This window comes from Ursus maritimus, unplaced genomic scaffold (genome assembly GCF_017311325.1).
Source record: "Ursus maritimus isolate PB19 unplaced genomic scaffold, ASM1731132v1 scaffold_14, whole genome shotgun sequence".
NCBI classification, from domain to species: Eukaryota; Metazoa; Chordata; class Mammalia; order Carnivora; family Ursidae; genus Ursus; species Ursus maritimus.
This window is the reverse complement of record NW_024423786.1, coordinates 39,867,695-39,883,777: the sequence shown is the minus strand read 5'-3', so window position 1 is coordinate 39,883,777 and position 16,083 is coordinate 39,867,695. Positions and strand designations below refer to the sequence as shown.

At 47.2% G+C, this 16,083-nt stretch overlaps 1 protein-coding gene across 5 annotated transcripts in view; it reads left to right on the top strand.

Moving 5' to 3' along the window:
• Nucleotides 1-15,720, top strand: part of ARIH2 (ariadne RBR E3 ubiquitin protein ligase 2) — a 46,906-nt gene extending 31,186 nt beyond the window's left edge. For 3 of the 5 annotated variants that reach the window (XM_040628842.1, XM_040628844.1, XM_040628846.1), the window contains 10 exons: nucleotides 2,248-2,311; nucleotides 3,847-3,997; nucleotides 4,886-5,007; nucleotides 6,307-6,416; nucleotides 8,171-8,288; nucleotides 9,272-9,322; nucleotides 9,413-9,434; nucleotides 11,282-11,433; nucleotides 12,258-12,401; nucleotides 13,019-14,337. In XM_040628842.1, the coding sequence (XP_040484776.1) occupies nucleotides 2,248-2,311; nucleotides 3,847-3,997; nucleotides 4,886-5,007; nucleotides 6,307-6,416; nucleotides 8,171-8,288; nucleotides 9,272-9,322; nucleotides 9,413-9,434; nucleotides 11,282-11,433; nucleotides 12,258-12,401; nucleotides 13,019-13,438 (1,354 nt within the window). In that variant the 3' untranslated portion in view covers nucleotides 13,439-14,337. The other 2 variants (XM_040628843.1, XM_040628845.1) reach the window with 2 other exon arrangements.
• Nucleotides 15,721-16,083: the final 363 nt, after the last annotated feature.

Genomic DNA, 16,083 nt, shown 5'->3' with positions numbered 1-16,083 from the left:
TTAAAAGATTTTATTTATTTATTTATTTATTTATTTATTTATTTAATTTGACAGAGCAAGTACAAGCCGGGGGAGCAGTAGAGGGAGAGAGAGAAGCAGGCCCTCTGCTGAACAGGGAGGCCAATGCGGGGCTCAATCCCAGCACCCTGGGATCATGACCTGAGCCAAAGGCAGATGCTTAACTGACTGAGCCACCCAGACGCCCCTTTTTAGTTATTCTTAAATTATGTATCCTTGGGGCGCCTGGGTGGCACAGCGGTTAAGCGTCTGCCTTCGGCTCAGGGCGTGATCCCGGCGTTGTGGGATCGAGCCCCACATCAGGCTCCTCCACTGTGAGCCTGCTTCTTCCTCTCCCACTCCCCCTGCTTGTGTTCCCTCTCTCGCTGGCTGTCTCTATCTCTGTCAAATAAATAAATAAAATCTTTTTAAAAAAAATTATATATCCTTTAGTTTTGTATGGTTTTGTGTTTTTGTTTTTTTAAGTAGGGGCTTGAACTCACGACTGTTGAGATCAAGACCTGAGCTGAGATCAAGAGTTGGATGCTTCATCAGCTGAGCCACCCAGGCACCCCTAGTTTTGTATGTTTTTAGAACTTCACAGACATGGAATCATGCTATGTGTGTTCTTCAACTTTTAAAATTAACAAGGCTGCATTTTATGACATCCTATCCATATTCCTGTCAAAAATCATTTGTGAGTTTTAGTTTTTTGCTTTTAAAAATAATGCAGCTCTCAGGGGCGCCTGGGTGGCGCAGTCGTTAAGCGTCTGCCTTCGGCTCAGGGCGTGATCCCGGCGTTTCCGGATCGAGTCCCACGTCGGGCTCCTCCGCTGGGAGCCTGCTTCTTCCTCTCCCTCTCCCCTGCTGTGTTCCTTCTCTTGCTGGCTGTCTCTCTGTCACATAAATAAATAAAATCTTAAAAAAATATAATAATGCAGCTCTCAAAACTCTTGTGCATGACTCCTAGTGTCATGTGTTTTTCTTCGGTTGAGTATAGAAAGTGAGGGTATCTGCTCCTTAGCTTTACTAAATGGCAAAATGTTTCCAAAGTGATTGCACTGTGTTACATGCCCACCAGTGGTATATGACTGTTCCTGATACTGTGAAACTTGAAGTTCTGCAATCTGGTGGGTATAAATGACACATAATTAATTGTGTCCCAGATTATTATTGAGGTTGAACATCTTTTCGTGTTAAGGGCCATTCGTGCTTTCTTTTCTGTGAAGTGCTTGTTCTGTCTTTGTTCATTTTTTTTGTTATTTTGTCTTTTCAAATGGACTTGGAGGAAGTTTTTATTTATTCTGAAAATCAGTCTTTTGCCAATGATATAGGTATTGAATTATCTTCCATTTATATCCTGGCTTTTCACTTTATGTTGTGTTCTGATGAACTGAACTTCTTCAATGTAACAATTTGTCCCAAGTTTTCCTTTATGCTTTGCTTTTTTTTTTTTTTAAGTTTTTATTTAAGTAATTTCTACACCCAATGTGGGGCTCAAACTCACGACCCTGAGATCCAGTCACATTCTCCTCCAACTGAGCCAGTTAGGTGCCCCATATGCTTAGCATTTTCTATGTCTTTTTTTTTTTAAGTTTTTATTTAAGTAATCTCTACACCCAAGGTGGGGCTTGAACCCATCACCCCAAGATCAAGAGTCATGTGCTCCACCGACTGAGCCATCCAGGTGCCCCTGCATTTTCTTTATCTTAAGATACCTTCCCTGTTCTGAAGACACAGAGATATTTCCAGAAAGGAGTTGAAAACAGATACGGTCCTTCGTAAGTATTTTTCCTAGTTTGATGTCTTTGAATCAGGGTTATTATTCTCATACCAATTGAGGGCTAAACAAATTGAAAGAGATGGGGCGCCTGGGTGGCTCAGTCGGTTAAGTGTCTGTCTTCAGCTCAGGTCATGATCCCAGGGTCCTGGGATCGAGCCCCACATTGGGTTCGCTGCTCAGCAGGGATACTGCTTCTCTCCCCCTGCTGCTCCCCTTGCCTGTGCGTTCCCCCCCGCCGTCAAATGAATAAGTAAAATCTTAATAAATAAATAAGTAAGTAAGTAAGTGACTGAAAGAGAAAAGTATTTATACTAAGGTGAAAGGAAGCCTGAAACTGTCAGAAGGTAATTAGAGACAAAGGCGCTTTAGTGCAACTGCAGCACTTGTTGGTCTCATCTGGTTTTGTTCAGAGGTTAAAATGTTTGTCTTCGTTTCTGAATCCCTTTATTTTGCTTTTTGTTTTGTAGATACAAGTCTAATTCTGCTCAGCTGCTCGTTGAGGCTCGCGTTCAGCCCAGTCCCTCGAAACATGTGAGTGTCTCCCACTTGAGCAAGGCTTCTGACACACATGGCTCTTGCTGTGGCTTATGGTGTTACTGAGAACCATCTTGCTTTGTTTATAGTACAACATGCCTGAGATTTTTGTTCCAATATGGACCTAAATCTTCCATTTCCATTTTAGTTTAAAGAGTTTCCTCATGGATGAAGAATAAATCATTGCCAGTTCTGGGGCCCTCTTTAGCCTCACCTTCCTCATTACACTTACACACAGCCTGTACTCCATTCCTGATGGGTTCCTTGGTGTTCCCAAGCTCCCCGCGCTCCTCTTTGACTCTGCTTGTGCCGTCCCTGGCCTGGAATGTCCCGACCCTATGCCCATCTTTGCTTGTGGGAATGAAACTCATCTTTAAAGACCAAGATCAAGCTGTCTCTCACAAAGCCTGTGATCTTTCCTCTCCAAACGCCTCTAGTTATGTCTCGAAATCTTTACCTGTGTGATGTAGCGATGCACTCATCTTTTTCAGCTCCCTCACCAGACTGTGTATGCTCTATGTTTAGGAACCATATCTTACAATGCATAGCAATGTCCTGTGTATTAGGAGTTTGACAAACATTTGTCAAGTGAGTAAGGGCCATGTCGAAAGCACTCTTTAGGAAGGAGAATCAGGGTTCAAATTACCACATAACTTCTGTAGCTCTTAGGAGAAAATTTCCAGAAGCATATTGGATAAACATGAGAATACAGCCTTTTCCCTCCAGTTGTTGTTTGCATTCCCAGTGAACTAACCAGAACCTAATATAAACCTGTAGCAGACTTCTCCCATCAGTTTGTGACTTGGGCCGGGGGTCCCACATCGTCTTTGTCTGCCAGTTCGTATAGTACGTCATGGATTCTGGAGTTCAAGCTTTGCAGTTATTTGTCCACATCCTAGAAGAAGGTTTCTTCCCTAGTAGGATCTTCCTTATCCCTCTAAATTAAGTGTATGTGACATATCTGCAGTGTGTTAAGGATGAGTTGTGAGTTAGTAAAAACTATAATGTTTTGTGTTTGGGGCATATCTGTGTGGGGAAAAGCACTGTCTTTGACAAGTAAACCTGCAGCGTGGGCTTGCTAGAAGCTTCATACGCTCTGAGAACGTCTGTAGTACCTGTTGAGTAGCAGCTCTGTGCCCCGAATGGGGCAGTTTATAAAAGAAACCCAGTAGCCTCTAAAAGCAGAAGTTAGACTGAATAACCTTTAAGGACCTTGGCAATTTGGAAATCCTGAGGTTTTTAGCCTGACGTTATAAACTGCTGTAAGTTCTCCTTTCAGCCTTCCTCTGCCTCTCTGAATCCTAGTGATTGTGCAAACCCAGCTCATGTGCCACCTCCTTCAGGAAGCCCTCCTGATCTGTGCTTTCTATTCAGAACTTTTGGGACCCACAGAGCCCACACATTGCAGTTGAGTTCTGACATTTGTTGCAGGGTCAGGCTCGCCTCCCATGCACCTAGCTTCGTCAGGCACCCCTGTGGCCTCCCAGGATCTGAAGGCTCCTTTTCACTCATTTGGCTCTGTCTCTCCCCAGGTTCCCACGGCCCACCCCCCTCACCACTGCGCAGTGTGTATGCAGTTTGTGCGGAAGGAAAACCTACTTTCTCTGGCCTGTCAGCACCAGTTTTGCCGTAGCTGCTGGGAGCAGCACTGCTCAGTACTTGTCAAGGACGGCGTGGGTGTGGGTGAGTCTGCTGCAGAATTTGTAAGGGGCTGGCATGAAGTCTTTATCTTCAGTTTTGCCCTTGCAGGTACTCAGGTCAGCTGCATGTTTCTTCTGAGCCTGATTGGGGTTTTTATTGTCAGAACCATTAGTTTCCAAACACATCAGGCTGAACAGTGGCAAGATTTTCCCTAGTCCTGAGCAAAATGAGAAGGTTAAGGCTATTGTTTGGGCATATATGTAAATGTTGGTGTGAGTGCAAGGTAAACTTTTAGGAGAACTTTCCTTTAAGCTGCCTACCCTATCTTGATGCCCCAGGTGGTAGCCATACCTCAGAAACCCTCAAAAGATTGCTGCTATTTAGGTAGCATAACCCAAATCAGATTTGGTGATTGGTTATAGGAGTGTTTATCACACTATGACTTGATGGTATCCAAACTCAGTTAGCATCCCATCAGCGGTATCTGCAGAACCTCATTGTGTTGGGTGGTAGTCACTTGCACGTAGTATTAAATATCACAAAACGAAATTGTTAGTCAAGAACCGTATAGGATTTTTTTTTTTAATTAAGCTCTGTGCCCCATGGGGGGCTTGAACTCATGTCCCCGAGATCAAGAGTTGCCTGCTTTACCAACTGAGCCAGCTGGTGCCCCAAGAACCATGTAGGATTTTTTTTAGATGATACAGCTTTTTCAGTGGTGCTATTTGTGATATATATGTAATTTGAGATAAATTTTAGTTGTGTCATTGCAAATACATTAATTTCTCTCTCTCTCTTTTTAAAATAAATTCTGTGGCTTCAAGGATTTCCTATGTGGAATCTGAATTTGTTGGGTGAACTCAGTGGGGAGTATATTATTGTTGTGTCTTCTGCAATACAGTTATCCATCATGTTGTCTTTGTTCAACAGGAGTCTCTTGCATGGCTCAGGACTGCCCACTCCGAACACCAGAGGACTTCGTGTTTCCATTGCTGCCCAATGAAGAATTGAGAGACAAATACAGGCGCTACCTCTTTAGGGACTATGTGGAGGTATGACCCGGCCCCTATCGTTGCACGTCTGTCTTCCTGGGCCTGTGTTCCATCTCATGCTCACCACAGTCACTTTGTGGACGAGGCTGCCATTAGGTGCTATAATTTGAAAAAAGAGCTCCATGGCTTTTACAAAGTAGAGAAGCCACTAGAGTGGTAATGAGGAACACAGGCCTTGGAGGCAGACTGACAACGACATGAGTCCCAGGACTGTTACTTTCCCGCTGTGTAGCCTTCCACCTTTTATTTGACCTCTCTGAGTCTTGGTTTTCTCTGGTAGAATGGTCAGGCCTCCTCCTCTTCTACACAGTTGCTTAAACAAGCTGTTGTATGTCAGGGGATGAACACGAATCAGGGCTATCTCAGGAGCTGCTGTTGCCTGTGGTTCACTGTGTGATTATAAAGCACAGAGAAGGGGTATTGCTTCTTGTGCAGTTGGAAAACTCGTCCAGGGTTCCAGTGTGGTCAGTTTGGGATTCCCTCCCCTCCTTTGGGCTCCCGGCTGAGGCTAGCAGCCTTCATGCTGCATAGCTCTCATCTTCGTCGCTTGTGCCTGAGCTTACAAGATGGCCTGACGGGCTGGGTCTTCTCATGCATGGGCTGCGGGATAAACAGCGCCTTGTTCCCTGGGCTGTTTGCTGCCTTTGGTACGTGCATGAGGGTCGTTTGAGCCTCTCAGAGCTTTTGTTTTTGTTTTTAGGTAAAATTGGTGTGTAACGTTATATTGTTTTCAGGTATACCACATAATAATTCAATATTTGTATATGCTACAATGTGATCACCAAAGTAAGTCTAGTTACCATTCGTCACCATATAATTGACCCCCTTCACCCATTTCACCCACCCTAAAGCCCCCTTCCCCTTCTATTCTCTGTATCTTTGAGTTTTGTTTTTCATTTTGTTTTTTAGATTCTGCACAGAAGTGGAATCATATGGTACTTGTCTTTCTCGGTCTTTTTTCACTTAGAATAATACTTTCAGATGCACAGCTGATTGGGCTGTGTTCCTTTTCAGACCTGGTGCCTGTGCACTTTCATCTCACAGACACAGTTCTATGCTCCATTTTATAATCTAGCCTTAGATCATTCTAGTGAGTTGCTACCTAGTTTTAGCTAAACATTCATAGGTCTTCAGTATCTGCTGAACGCTGTTCCTTGTGACATCCTTTCTGAATTCCTATAGCCGCTTGATAGAAGTCATCGGCTGGAAGGACAGCAGGTGTTTGAGCTCTCAGGGAAGTCTAATTTGGAAGCAGTGACTAGGGGATGTCCTCATTGTTTCCCCTCGGTGTGTTCACAGAGTCATTACCAGCTCCAGCTGTGCCCTGGTGCAGACTGCCCCATGGTTATTCGGGTACAGGAGCCTAGAGCTCGCCGAGTACAGTGCAATCGGTGCAACGAGGTGTTCTGGTAAGAGTGAGTGTGGGTGCTGAGCAGCCCTGGGCTCCTGCCTTGTCCTCAGAAGCACCACTGCTGTTGCTATGGGTGAGGGTGGGGCTGGGAAAGACAGGGTCTTTGAGCCTAACCACCAGCTCTGCTCCAAGTGGGCAGGGTATGTACCCAGCATCTCATGTTCCATGGGATGTTTGATAATGCTCAGATTATCAAACAAAAAAGTGGCACAGATTCTGGGAGAATATGCTACGGTTAATGCTACTGAGACTCATGGCACAGAGATTGTGTCAGTGTGGGTGTATATGTGCCTGCATAGATAATCACATATTACCGTGTTTGAAAGCTACAATCTTCAGTGTCTGAATCTTTATCTTGGCCTTTGTAGGCTAATTTTATAACACTGTAATTCATAAAGCTAGTTTATGTCTACTTGGGGTTTGCTCCATTCAGGAGATAGGGGGATAGCTTAAGTGTACTGAAGCCTTATTGTGGGAAAGACACTGTTCTCATCACTTAACCTATATTGTCACAACTGTGTGCAATTGATACTGTTGCCCTTATGTTATAGGGGAGGAATTGGAGATGAAAGGCAAGGACAGAGCCATAATTTAGGTCCACATCTGTGTCTGTCCCTAATCATGCCTCCCTAAGATGATTCATGGTGGGGCTTCAGAGAAACTACATGGAAAATGTGGTGTATGTGCATGTGTTCCTGCCTTTTAAAACATTGTTGAGGGAGTCTATGGCTCACCAAAGATTAAGAATCACTAACATAAGGGTGCCTGGATGGCTCAGTCAGTTAAGTGTCCGACTCTTGGTTTCAGCTGTGGTCTTGATGTCAGGGTCATGAGTTCAAGCCCCATGCTGGGCTCCATGCTGGGTGTGGAGTTTACCTTAAAAAAAAAAAGAAAAAGAAAAAGAACCGCTAATGTAGTTGCTCTTCATCCTTTGTGTCCCACTTTTTTTGTTTTTAAGATTTTATTTATTTGACAGAGAATGAGAGAGTGTAGGCAGAGGGAGAGGGAGAAACAGGCTCCCTACTGAGCAGAGATCCCACACGGGGTTTGATCCCAGGACCCTGGGATCATGACCTGAGCTGAAGACAGATGCTTAACTGACTGAGCCACCCAGGCACCCCTGTGTCCCACATTATGAACTCCTTTCCCTGGGGCATGTGTTAGGCTGTTTGCCTGAGTGCCTTTACTATCCAGATATCGCGTTAGCTAGGACAAAAGGGAAATGAAAAACATGGAAGCCTAGCCAGATGAGTGCTGGAATGTTTTCTGATTTTAAGTTTCAGGTATTGTCAGAGTTATCATGGCCCTGCAGACTGAACAAGTTCTGTTGTGTGTACATACTGTGCACATATGGCTGGGAGTTAAGTCCAGGCTCCCAAAAAGCGGATGTTGATTCTGCCTTGGGTCTGAGCTGAGTTATCCGTCTCAGAGCACCTCGCCATGTCCTTTGAGAATCTGAACTCTGACTATGACATCCTTTAAGGGAGGGTTGACACCACACAGGATATTTAAGACAGAAGCATTTTACTTGGGTGTATTAAGAGTGTGTCTTAGAAGTGCTTAGATGAAGAGAAATTCATACAGTATTTCAGTATAGCCCTGGGTAACTAAAGATCCCAAAGGCCTTGAGAGGTGACTTTCCTTCTTTGGAAAACTCTAATTCAGGATCTGTTGGCTTGGACAGAAGGAAAATTGAAAACATGGGACCCTGACCTAACAATTATTTGAATGTTTTTCTTTTCTGGTTTTAAGTTTCAAGTGTCGTCAGATGTATCACGCCCCCACAGACTGCGCCACTATCCGGAAATGGCTCACGAAGTGTGCAGACGACTCTGAAACAGCCAACTACATTAGTGCTCACACTAAAGACGTAAGGACTGTGTCTTACCTGTCATGGATCTGCCCTCCTTAATGCTGCCTAAGGCCTTGCCCAGGAGGCTGGCCATTTGAGAGCAGAACACCCAGGGCCCCAGGGCCCTTGCTGGAGGCTACAGACCCTTGCCCAGACTTGGCAGAGTTTGCAGCAGACTATCCTAGTATGTGTTGGGCGCATTTATTTTACTAAAATGCTGAACTACCTGGAAAAGTTTGACCCATGGGTTGACTAATTAGAAGAAAACCTGGTTTTTTTGAGTGCCTCCCAGGCTTTAACAGCCCTGGGAGGGAGGTGGTTGATAACAACATGTAGTAAAGAGCAAGGCTCTGATGGCAAGCCCAGGCAGGCCCAGTTCTCATTCTGAAACTTCCCGTGGGAAAACATGGCCCTCAGCCCCTTGAGCCCTGGGTGACTCAGCACCTACCCTGTGCCTGTCATGTGCCAAGTTGCTGCACTCCCAGCATAGCCATGACCGTGACCTCATTAAACAGTCTGCTTCGTGGCAAAGGGAGAGCAGAGTGTCAGACTGGTCTCTGCCTTGCTGCCTAGGTTGGGGCATCTCTCAAATGAGAGCAAGTGAGCTTTAGATGGGGTTTCCTTGCCCTCTTGTGGAAGCAGAAGTCCAGGCAAGCTGACCAGGACCAGCTCTTGTGTTGCTTTGGCATTCTTCCCAAGCAGGAAGGCTTTGTGCTGACTCAGCTTGTGCTTAATCTGAGCAGCCTCGTGGCAAAGACAGATGGTGGAAGACTTAGTGGGGCTCAGCCGGTGCTTGGAGTGTTTCAGAGCCAAACGTGCTGACCTCATTTCCTTGAATTGCTGTTCCAGCCTCAGCGACCTGCCACATTTAAGTGAGATGCTCCTCCCCAGAAGGGCTCGCACGATGAGCTACTGGGCACGGGTGCCAGGAGCTTTGTGTAATTTGTCTTAGAACCGGCCTGGTGGTGTGTGAGCCTAACGGCGCCCTTCTGTCTCCTCAGTGTCCCAAGTGCAACATCTGCATTGAGAAGAACGGAGGCTGCAATCACATGGTGAGCAGAAGCCCGTGCCCTTTGCATGTGTGCCATGGAGCCTTTGGTCAGCGTGCCCTTAACATGTTCTCTTCTGTTTCCCTCTGACAGCAATGCTCCAAGTGTAAACACGGTGAGTCCCGGGCGCGGTGCACAAGGCCCAGGGGCACAGTGTGCGTTTCTTGCGCGTGGGCCTCCCCGCTTGTTTAGTGAGTGCTTTCGTAGTATAGTGACAAGGGCAGCCTCCGTCACTTACAGTACCCAGCCTACAGCAGCTCTTGATGTTTCATATACTTCTTCTGGTGCCTCTTATAATCCCACTGCCATCTCGCTGACACAGATAGTCAGACGTCAAGGTTGGGATGACTCTTAGACCTTCATGATCCTCAGTCATCCAAGAAGATTCTAGTGTGCTCTTTTTCTTTTTGCCAAGGCAGGTAAGTAATGTGGGGCTTATCTGTGCTACCTTACAGAGAGCTTTTAGAACAGGCTGTTTTATTGGAGGGAGTAACAGAAGAGTCTTCCTTCGAGGTTTTACAGAGTTTCTACAGGGCTTTTGATTTGGCCTTTCAGATCTTCGTCCATCATGAGTAGCTTACATAGAACCTGCTGGTTTTGCTTTCCTTCCTGCCAGATGAAGTAAAGAAATAAAATTTTTTTGAGTAGAAAGTATGTCCAAACAGGTCTACTACACAGCAATTTCAATGCTGACCAGAAGGCCCTGTGGGTTTCTCTTTGTAAGGGTCCATCTAATGGTATTCCTGTGTTTTCCCAGGAGCCCATCGTAATCAGAATGGACATGGCAAGGCGTTGGAAGGGAACAGTGACTGTGAAGTGTAGAATGAAGATAGGCCATGGGTAGTGGCATATTTCCTTAGTGGTATCCCACTCTGTCTTTATGTGTTTGAGTGAGAGGGATGTGTATCATCCACTTAGAACAGTGCATAAGACATGCGTACAGTTTAAAGAGAACTGGCAAGTGAACACCCCAGTACCCATCATATTTCTAGTACTCAAGAAGTCCCCTGTGTGTCCCTCCCCATAGTCTCCCCATCCCTCACCACCCAGAGTTAGCTGCCTTCCCTTGCATTCTTGTGCAGTTTGACCACCTTCACCTCTCAGCAAGCACCACCTAGCTGATTAAGGAGATAGCAGTATTGCTGCTGTTCAGTGAAGGCTCCCAGGAGAAGAGAATGACCTCTGGGTCTCTGAGTTTGGCTTTAGTTTCCCCAAATTTTATATCAGAGGTCCTTTGGAGAAGTCAGTGAGCCAGCTTAAATCCTGGGAAACAGGGTTTACCCACTTTGAGGGTCTTTGTCAGAGACAGGATATAGATCAGACAGGACAGAGATGTGGCCATCTAACAGAACTATGGTTGGCTCCTCTCCATTAGACCATGGTAACTGTTGGATGTTTAGTGGATCTTTATTTTCCCTCTTTGCTTCCTCAGCACAGGCTCATAATTCTGCATAGGAACTATTGGGTAGCTGTTGGTTTTATAGAAGTGTTCTTTTTTTAAAAAAAAATGACAAAATAGGGGAAATTCCCAACTTTGTGTACAGAATCTTCTTAGGACAGGTATCATGAGTGTGGGAGGTACCCAGGAGGGCAAGCATGTGTTCTGGACAACCACCTTGGATGACTTTCTGCTTCTCTCAGCACTGACACAGCACACCAGCAGTCTTGTGCAGTCTGTGTCTGCCTGTGTTGGGTTAAAGAGGTACAAAGCTTATGTCCTCATGGAACTAAGAGTATCTGCTGGCCGTTGTTCGTATTGGCAAGGAAAAGCTACAGGGACAGTGTTAGGTGGCAAAGAGGAGAGGTGCACATTCCTCCTGGACAGAGGCACCCTTAGGAAGTTCTGGACAGGTGACAACCCCACCCCACTCCCCTTTCACAGGATCTGTTCCACTGCTTTGCCGTTGGAGGATTGTGGGCTTATCTTGTGGGTGTAAATGCCTCTTTTTCTGTTCTTTGCAGACTTCTGCTGGATGTGTCTAGGAGATTGGAAGACCCATGGCAGCGAGTACTATGAGTGCAGTCGGTACAAGGAGAACCCCGACATTGTCAACCAGAGCCAGCAAGCGCAGGCCAGGGAGGCCCTCAAGAAGTACTTGTTCTACTTTGAGAGGGTAGGCATCTTCTCGGGCAACTGCTCCTTTCTAGTGGGCTTCTTCCCACTGGCCCGCTGAGGCAGAATGCCCAGTGACTGGTGTGCTGGTACGTGTACACAGAAGTCAGGGAGAGGAGCTCCTGCAGTGGGCCTGAGTGGTGCTTCCATAAATGTGGCTTTCAGGCTCTGCAGGGCAGCCACAACCAACAAAGCTGTTTGAATGATGGGTTGAGGGACAGTGAGGGGACCATCAGATAGTCTTTTCCCTCTGGTACCATCTTAATCAGATTTAGAGGGCACTTCCTCCCAGGAAGACCCTTCAGAAGCCCACAGAGCATGGCGGATTTGCTTTCTAAGCACACCAGAGCAGTAGGGACCTAGCTTTGTTTAGTCCTCAGGGCTGAAGCCCTATTGCACTGGTTGGTAGAGTGATCTGGCCGGCAGGCCACTGCTTAGGACAGGGTTAGTAGTATGGACTGAGGAAGGGCCCCTCCTGGGGTGCCTGAGTGGCTCGGTGGGCTGGGCAGCTGACTCATGATTTCAGCTCAGGTCATGATCTCAGGGTCCTGGAATTAGCCCATGCTGGTCTCTGCACTCAGCAGGGAGTCTGCTTCTTGCCCTCTCCCTCTGCCCCTCCGCCCTGCCCTGTGTGCACATGCACGCGTGGGCACTCTCTCTCTCTCAAATAAATCTTTAAAAAAGAAGAAGAAAAAGTCCTCCTACTGCACTCTCAAGGACACACAGTCCCCATAAGTTAGATGAAGCTGTGGCCATGCTATGCCAACCAAGGTGTCTATTCTGAACTTCTGTCTGGACTTGTACACCTTTCTCAATACCCTGTAGTGGGAAAACCACAACAAGAGCTTGCAGCTGGAGGCACAGACCTATCAGCGGATTCATGAGAAGATTCAGGAGAGAGTCATGAATAATCTGGGGACGTGGATCGACTGGCAGTACCTACAGAATGCCGCCAAGCTTTTGGCCAAGGTCTGTGCCACCTCCCTCTTCTGATCCCTGGCCCAGCACCCAGCCCTGTCAGGCCCAGATGTCTGAGGGTGGGAGGCAGTGTAGGCGGCACGGGAACACAGCACTTTGTGTCGCTCTGCATGCTTCTGCTTCCGGGCCCACATTTCCCTGGGCTGTGCCCACTGAGGCCCCAGCCTGCCGCTCGCTGCCAGGGGATTTCCAAGAAGAGTATTCCACTACCTCAGCCACAGGGAAGGAACGCAGGGAAAACTAGAGCCTTTTTCTCCTTTTGTCCCATCCACGCGTCACTCCAAAGAAACTAAGAGATTGTCTTTGGACAGGTATTGAGATAGATGTGTGGACTCTGATGTCCGACTCAAGGGAGGAGCCATTGAGGCAGCTGCTGGTAATAAATCACAGTTTGAAAAAGGAACTGTGGGTGTTCTGTGACCATTTCTGTTTCAGCTTTTCCCGTGTTGTCCCCCAGTTCATCCTTGATTTGGCTTGGCCTCATTTCTTTCGAACCCATGCCCATAGAGCCAGGCTGGCTTGCATGGTAGGATAAGAATTGTAAAAGCCACCTGAGATGCGTGCAGGTTAGGTGCCCACGTGCGGACGCCTTCTCTCTTCTGTTGTAGTGCCGGTACACCCTGCAGTACACCTACCCGTATGCCTACTACATGGAGTCCGGCCCGAGGAAGAAGCTGGTAAGGCCAAGCAGTCCTCCGCTCTGCCCTCCTAGCTTAGAGGTATCCTTGTCTACCCGCACTTTCCAGGAGAGTGGGGACCAGAACCTGGTTGTTGGGAGGGCAAAAAAACTGTCAGTTTTAAAAGTTCAGCTCTACTGGGGCACCTGGGTGGCTCAGTCGGTTAAGTGTCTGACTCTTGGTTTTGGCTCAGGTTATGATCTCAGGGCGGTGAGACTGAGCCCTGCTCCACGCTCAGCACGGAGCCTGTTTAAGACTCTCTCTCTTTCTCCCCCGTGTGCGACGCACTTGATCACTTGCTCTCGCTCGCTCGCTGAAAAAAAAGTTCAGTTCTCTTCTAGGCATCTCTAAAAGAGATTTCAGGCCCTGGCATTTTGTGTTATATTAAGGCAGATATATCAAAGCCCCTGAATGGTCATAGCTACAGGGCAACTGGCTAAAAAGCTCTGTGGCCACTTGGGAGCCCCGCACCCATGCTTTAGGAGGATACCTAGCGTGCACATTCCAAAATTATAGTTGACTTTTTTACATCTTTGTTTAATTCTTTTTCTTAGATATGGATTGTTTCCCCTGACTATAAAGTAATTCACATTTATTGTGTAAATGTTGAAAAACAAAAACGTTTACATCATCCATAATCCCACCAGAAAGATATGGCCACTGTTAGCATTTTTCAGCCTTTTAAATTTATTTCTACATATAATGTTAATTATATACATGACATTCTGTTGTTACAATCATTTATTGTTGCAGCTGTCCTTATTTACCAGTCTGGTAAATACCATTTTTAATAAGTGCATAAATGTTTCATTATATGGTTGTACCATCAGTTGGGCGCTCATTGTTTCTGTTTTTCATTAGTATAAATAAGATTTCGAGGAACATTTTGTGTATAATTGTACAACGGATGTACAATGACTAAGTCAAATGGCTTGAATATTTTTAAGTCTTGATGTGCAGAAGGACTGAAAAAATGAAGTATTCAGTGAATACCATGTCTGTGAATATCCATTTTGTTTTTGCAGCATCTGTTTCCCTGTATGTTGGGCATATTGTCTTTGGTGGCTTAAATTTTTCCCCTTTCTTTTGGGGCGGAGGGTGAGTGTGGCATTGCCACTTGGCTGTACTCTTCAGGTGGCCTTTTGATTGGGTTCCGGCTCTGGCTACAGGAACTAGCACTGCTCTCTGAGGACAGCCTCAGGCCTGTCTGTAGCTCATGCGAGCCTGAGGTGCTGCGTCTGCCCCTCCATCTGCAGGCCCTGCCCCGGCTGCAGCCCCTCTCCTTTTGACCCTCCTGCTCTGCCCATACAGTTTGAATACCAGCAGGCTCAGCTGGAGGCTGAGATCGAAAACCTGTCGTGGAAAGTGGAGCGTGCAGACAGCTATGACAGAGGGGTAAGTGCCTGCCCCCTTCTTGGTCCCTCTGGTGTGGGCCAGGCAGGACTGGCTTGTTAACAGGTGACAGGGCTGTTAGCATGTGGACGGGAAGCTGCTGCAGAGAAGGGTGGGAAGGGCAGTGCCTTTGACCGCTTGGAGCCCCTGACGTGGTGGGCGTGGCTTTGGCTGCTCCGCGCTCTGGGGACTGGGCCGTGCAAGCACCATCTTGCTTCCCTGGTGCAGGACTTAGAGAACCAGATGCACATAGCAGAGCAACGGAGGAGAACCCTGCTGAAGGATTTCCATGACACCTAGATTGGGACACGGATGCGCCGGAGTGAGGATGATGTGGCTGCGAGGCCTCCCGGCTGCCGAACTGCATGCTGCAGGCTCTGCCTTTCACCACCTCAGGCAACAGCCAGGGCCCCACTCCTGATAGACACTGGCCACACACCTCGTAGTCCATTTCTGTTTTCTTCTCATCTTTTCGCTTTTTGTTTCTACCAGGGTAGAGGCCATGTTGAATTGGCCTCTCTTCAGGACTTTTAATTCCCCCTGGATGGTTGTTGGGAGGGAGGGAAAGTTTTTTCTGAATGACTATTAATAGTATTAGATCAATACAACTTATGTAATTTTCAAAGGTTGTATAATTATACAAAAAAAAAAAGGCAAACCATAGAATTACACAGAACCCTTTTTAAAAATAAATTGGCATTGGAGTGTTTTACCCTCTAGCTATTTTACTTAGAATGTAACATATGCTGCCTGCCCCCCCTGCCTCAGAATGTCTCCTGCAAGAGGGCCCCAGGGTGGTCCCCGTTTTCCCAATTCTCATGTGTTTGGCCACAGCTGGTGTCTCAAGGGAAGAGCGTGGGTGGCAGACGGTGGGGAATTGAGTTGGCCTGTGTGACGGGCATGGAGCACAGGGAATCACATCATGCCTCCTGCCTGGTCCTTGGGGACCCTTTTATGGTTGGGTGCACCTGCCTTACCTTGCAGTGAGGAGATAATACAGAAAGGGGCCTTGTCACAGGGTGTCGTCGTCTCCGATGGCACTGTGTGTCTGTGGGCTTATCTTTCTTCCAGGTTTACCTGGGTCTGGCCACTGAGGCCAGAGCCCACAGCAGAGCATAGGTGGGCTTGTGGCCCTCCAGACCAGGGGACCTGAGTTCAGCACAGTGTTTCCTTTTGTCTCCTAAAGATAGAGATCTACTTTTAAAGGGAATTATTCCCCAAAATAAATTCGTTTTACCGTGGTTCCTTCTTTTGTGCCAGTGCTCCAGTGATGTAACTAAGCAGGTTCACACACGGCTGTCCATACCTGACACTGTCCTGCTACACTGTTCTGTGGTGAGCTTCAGGGTCAAAGTTCAGCATGGCCCTCCTAAGGGCACAGGTCTTCTGGACTCAGGGGCCTTGTTTGCACAAGTGGTTTTCAGGTTATCAGAAGCGTGTTCTCCTCCAGAGTGGCTGCCCTGGGGGCGGGGTGCTCTCCCCCTTGCCTGGGTCTAGCTGCCGGAGGACACCGATCTCTGGGGTCTGGGAGCCTGAGGCCAGGAGGGTCCTGGGTTTGTGGTCTCAGCTACTATCCTGGAAGGGCTGGCCAGGGGAGAGGGTCA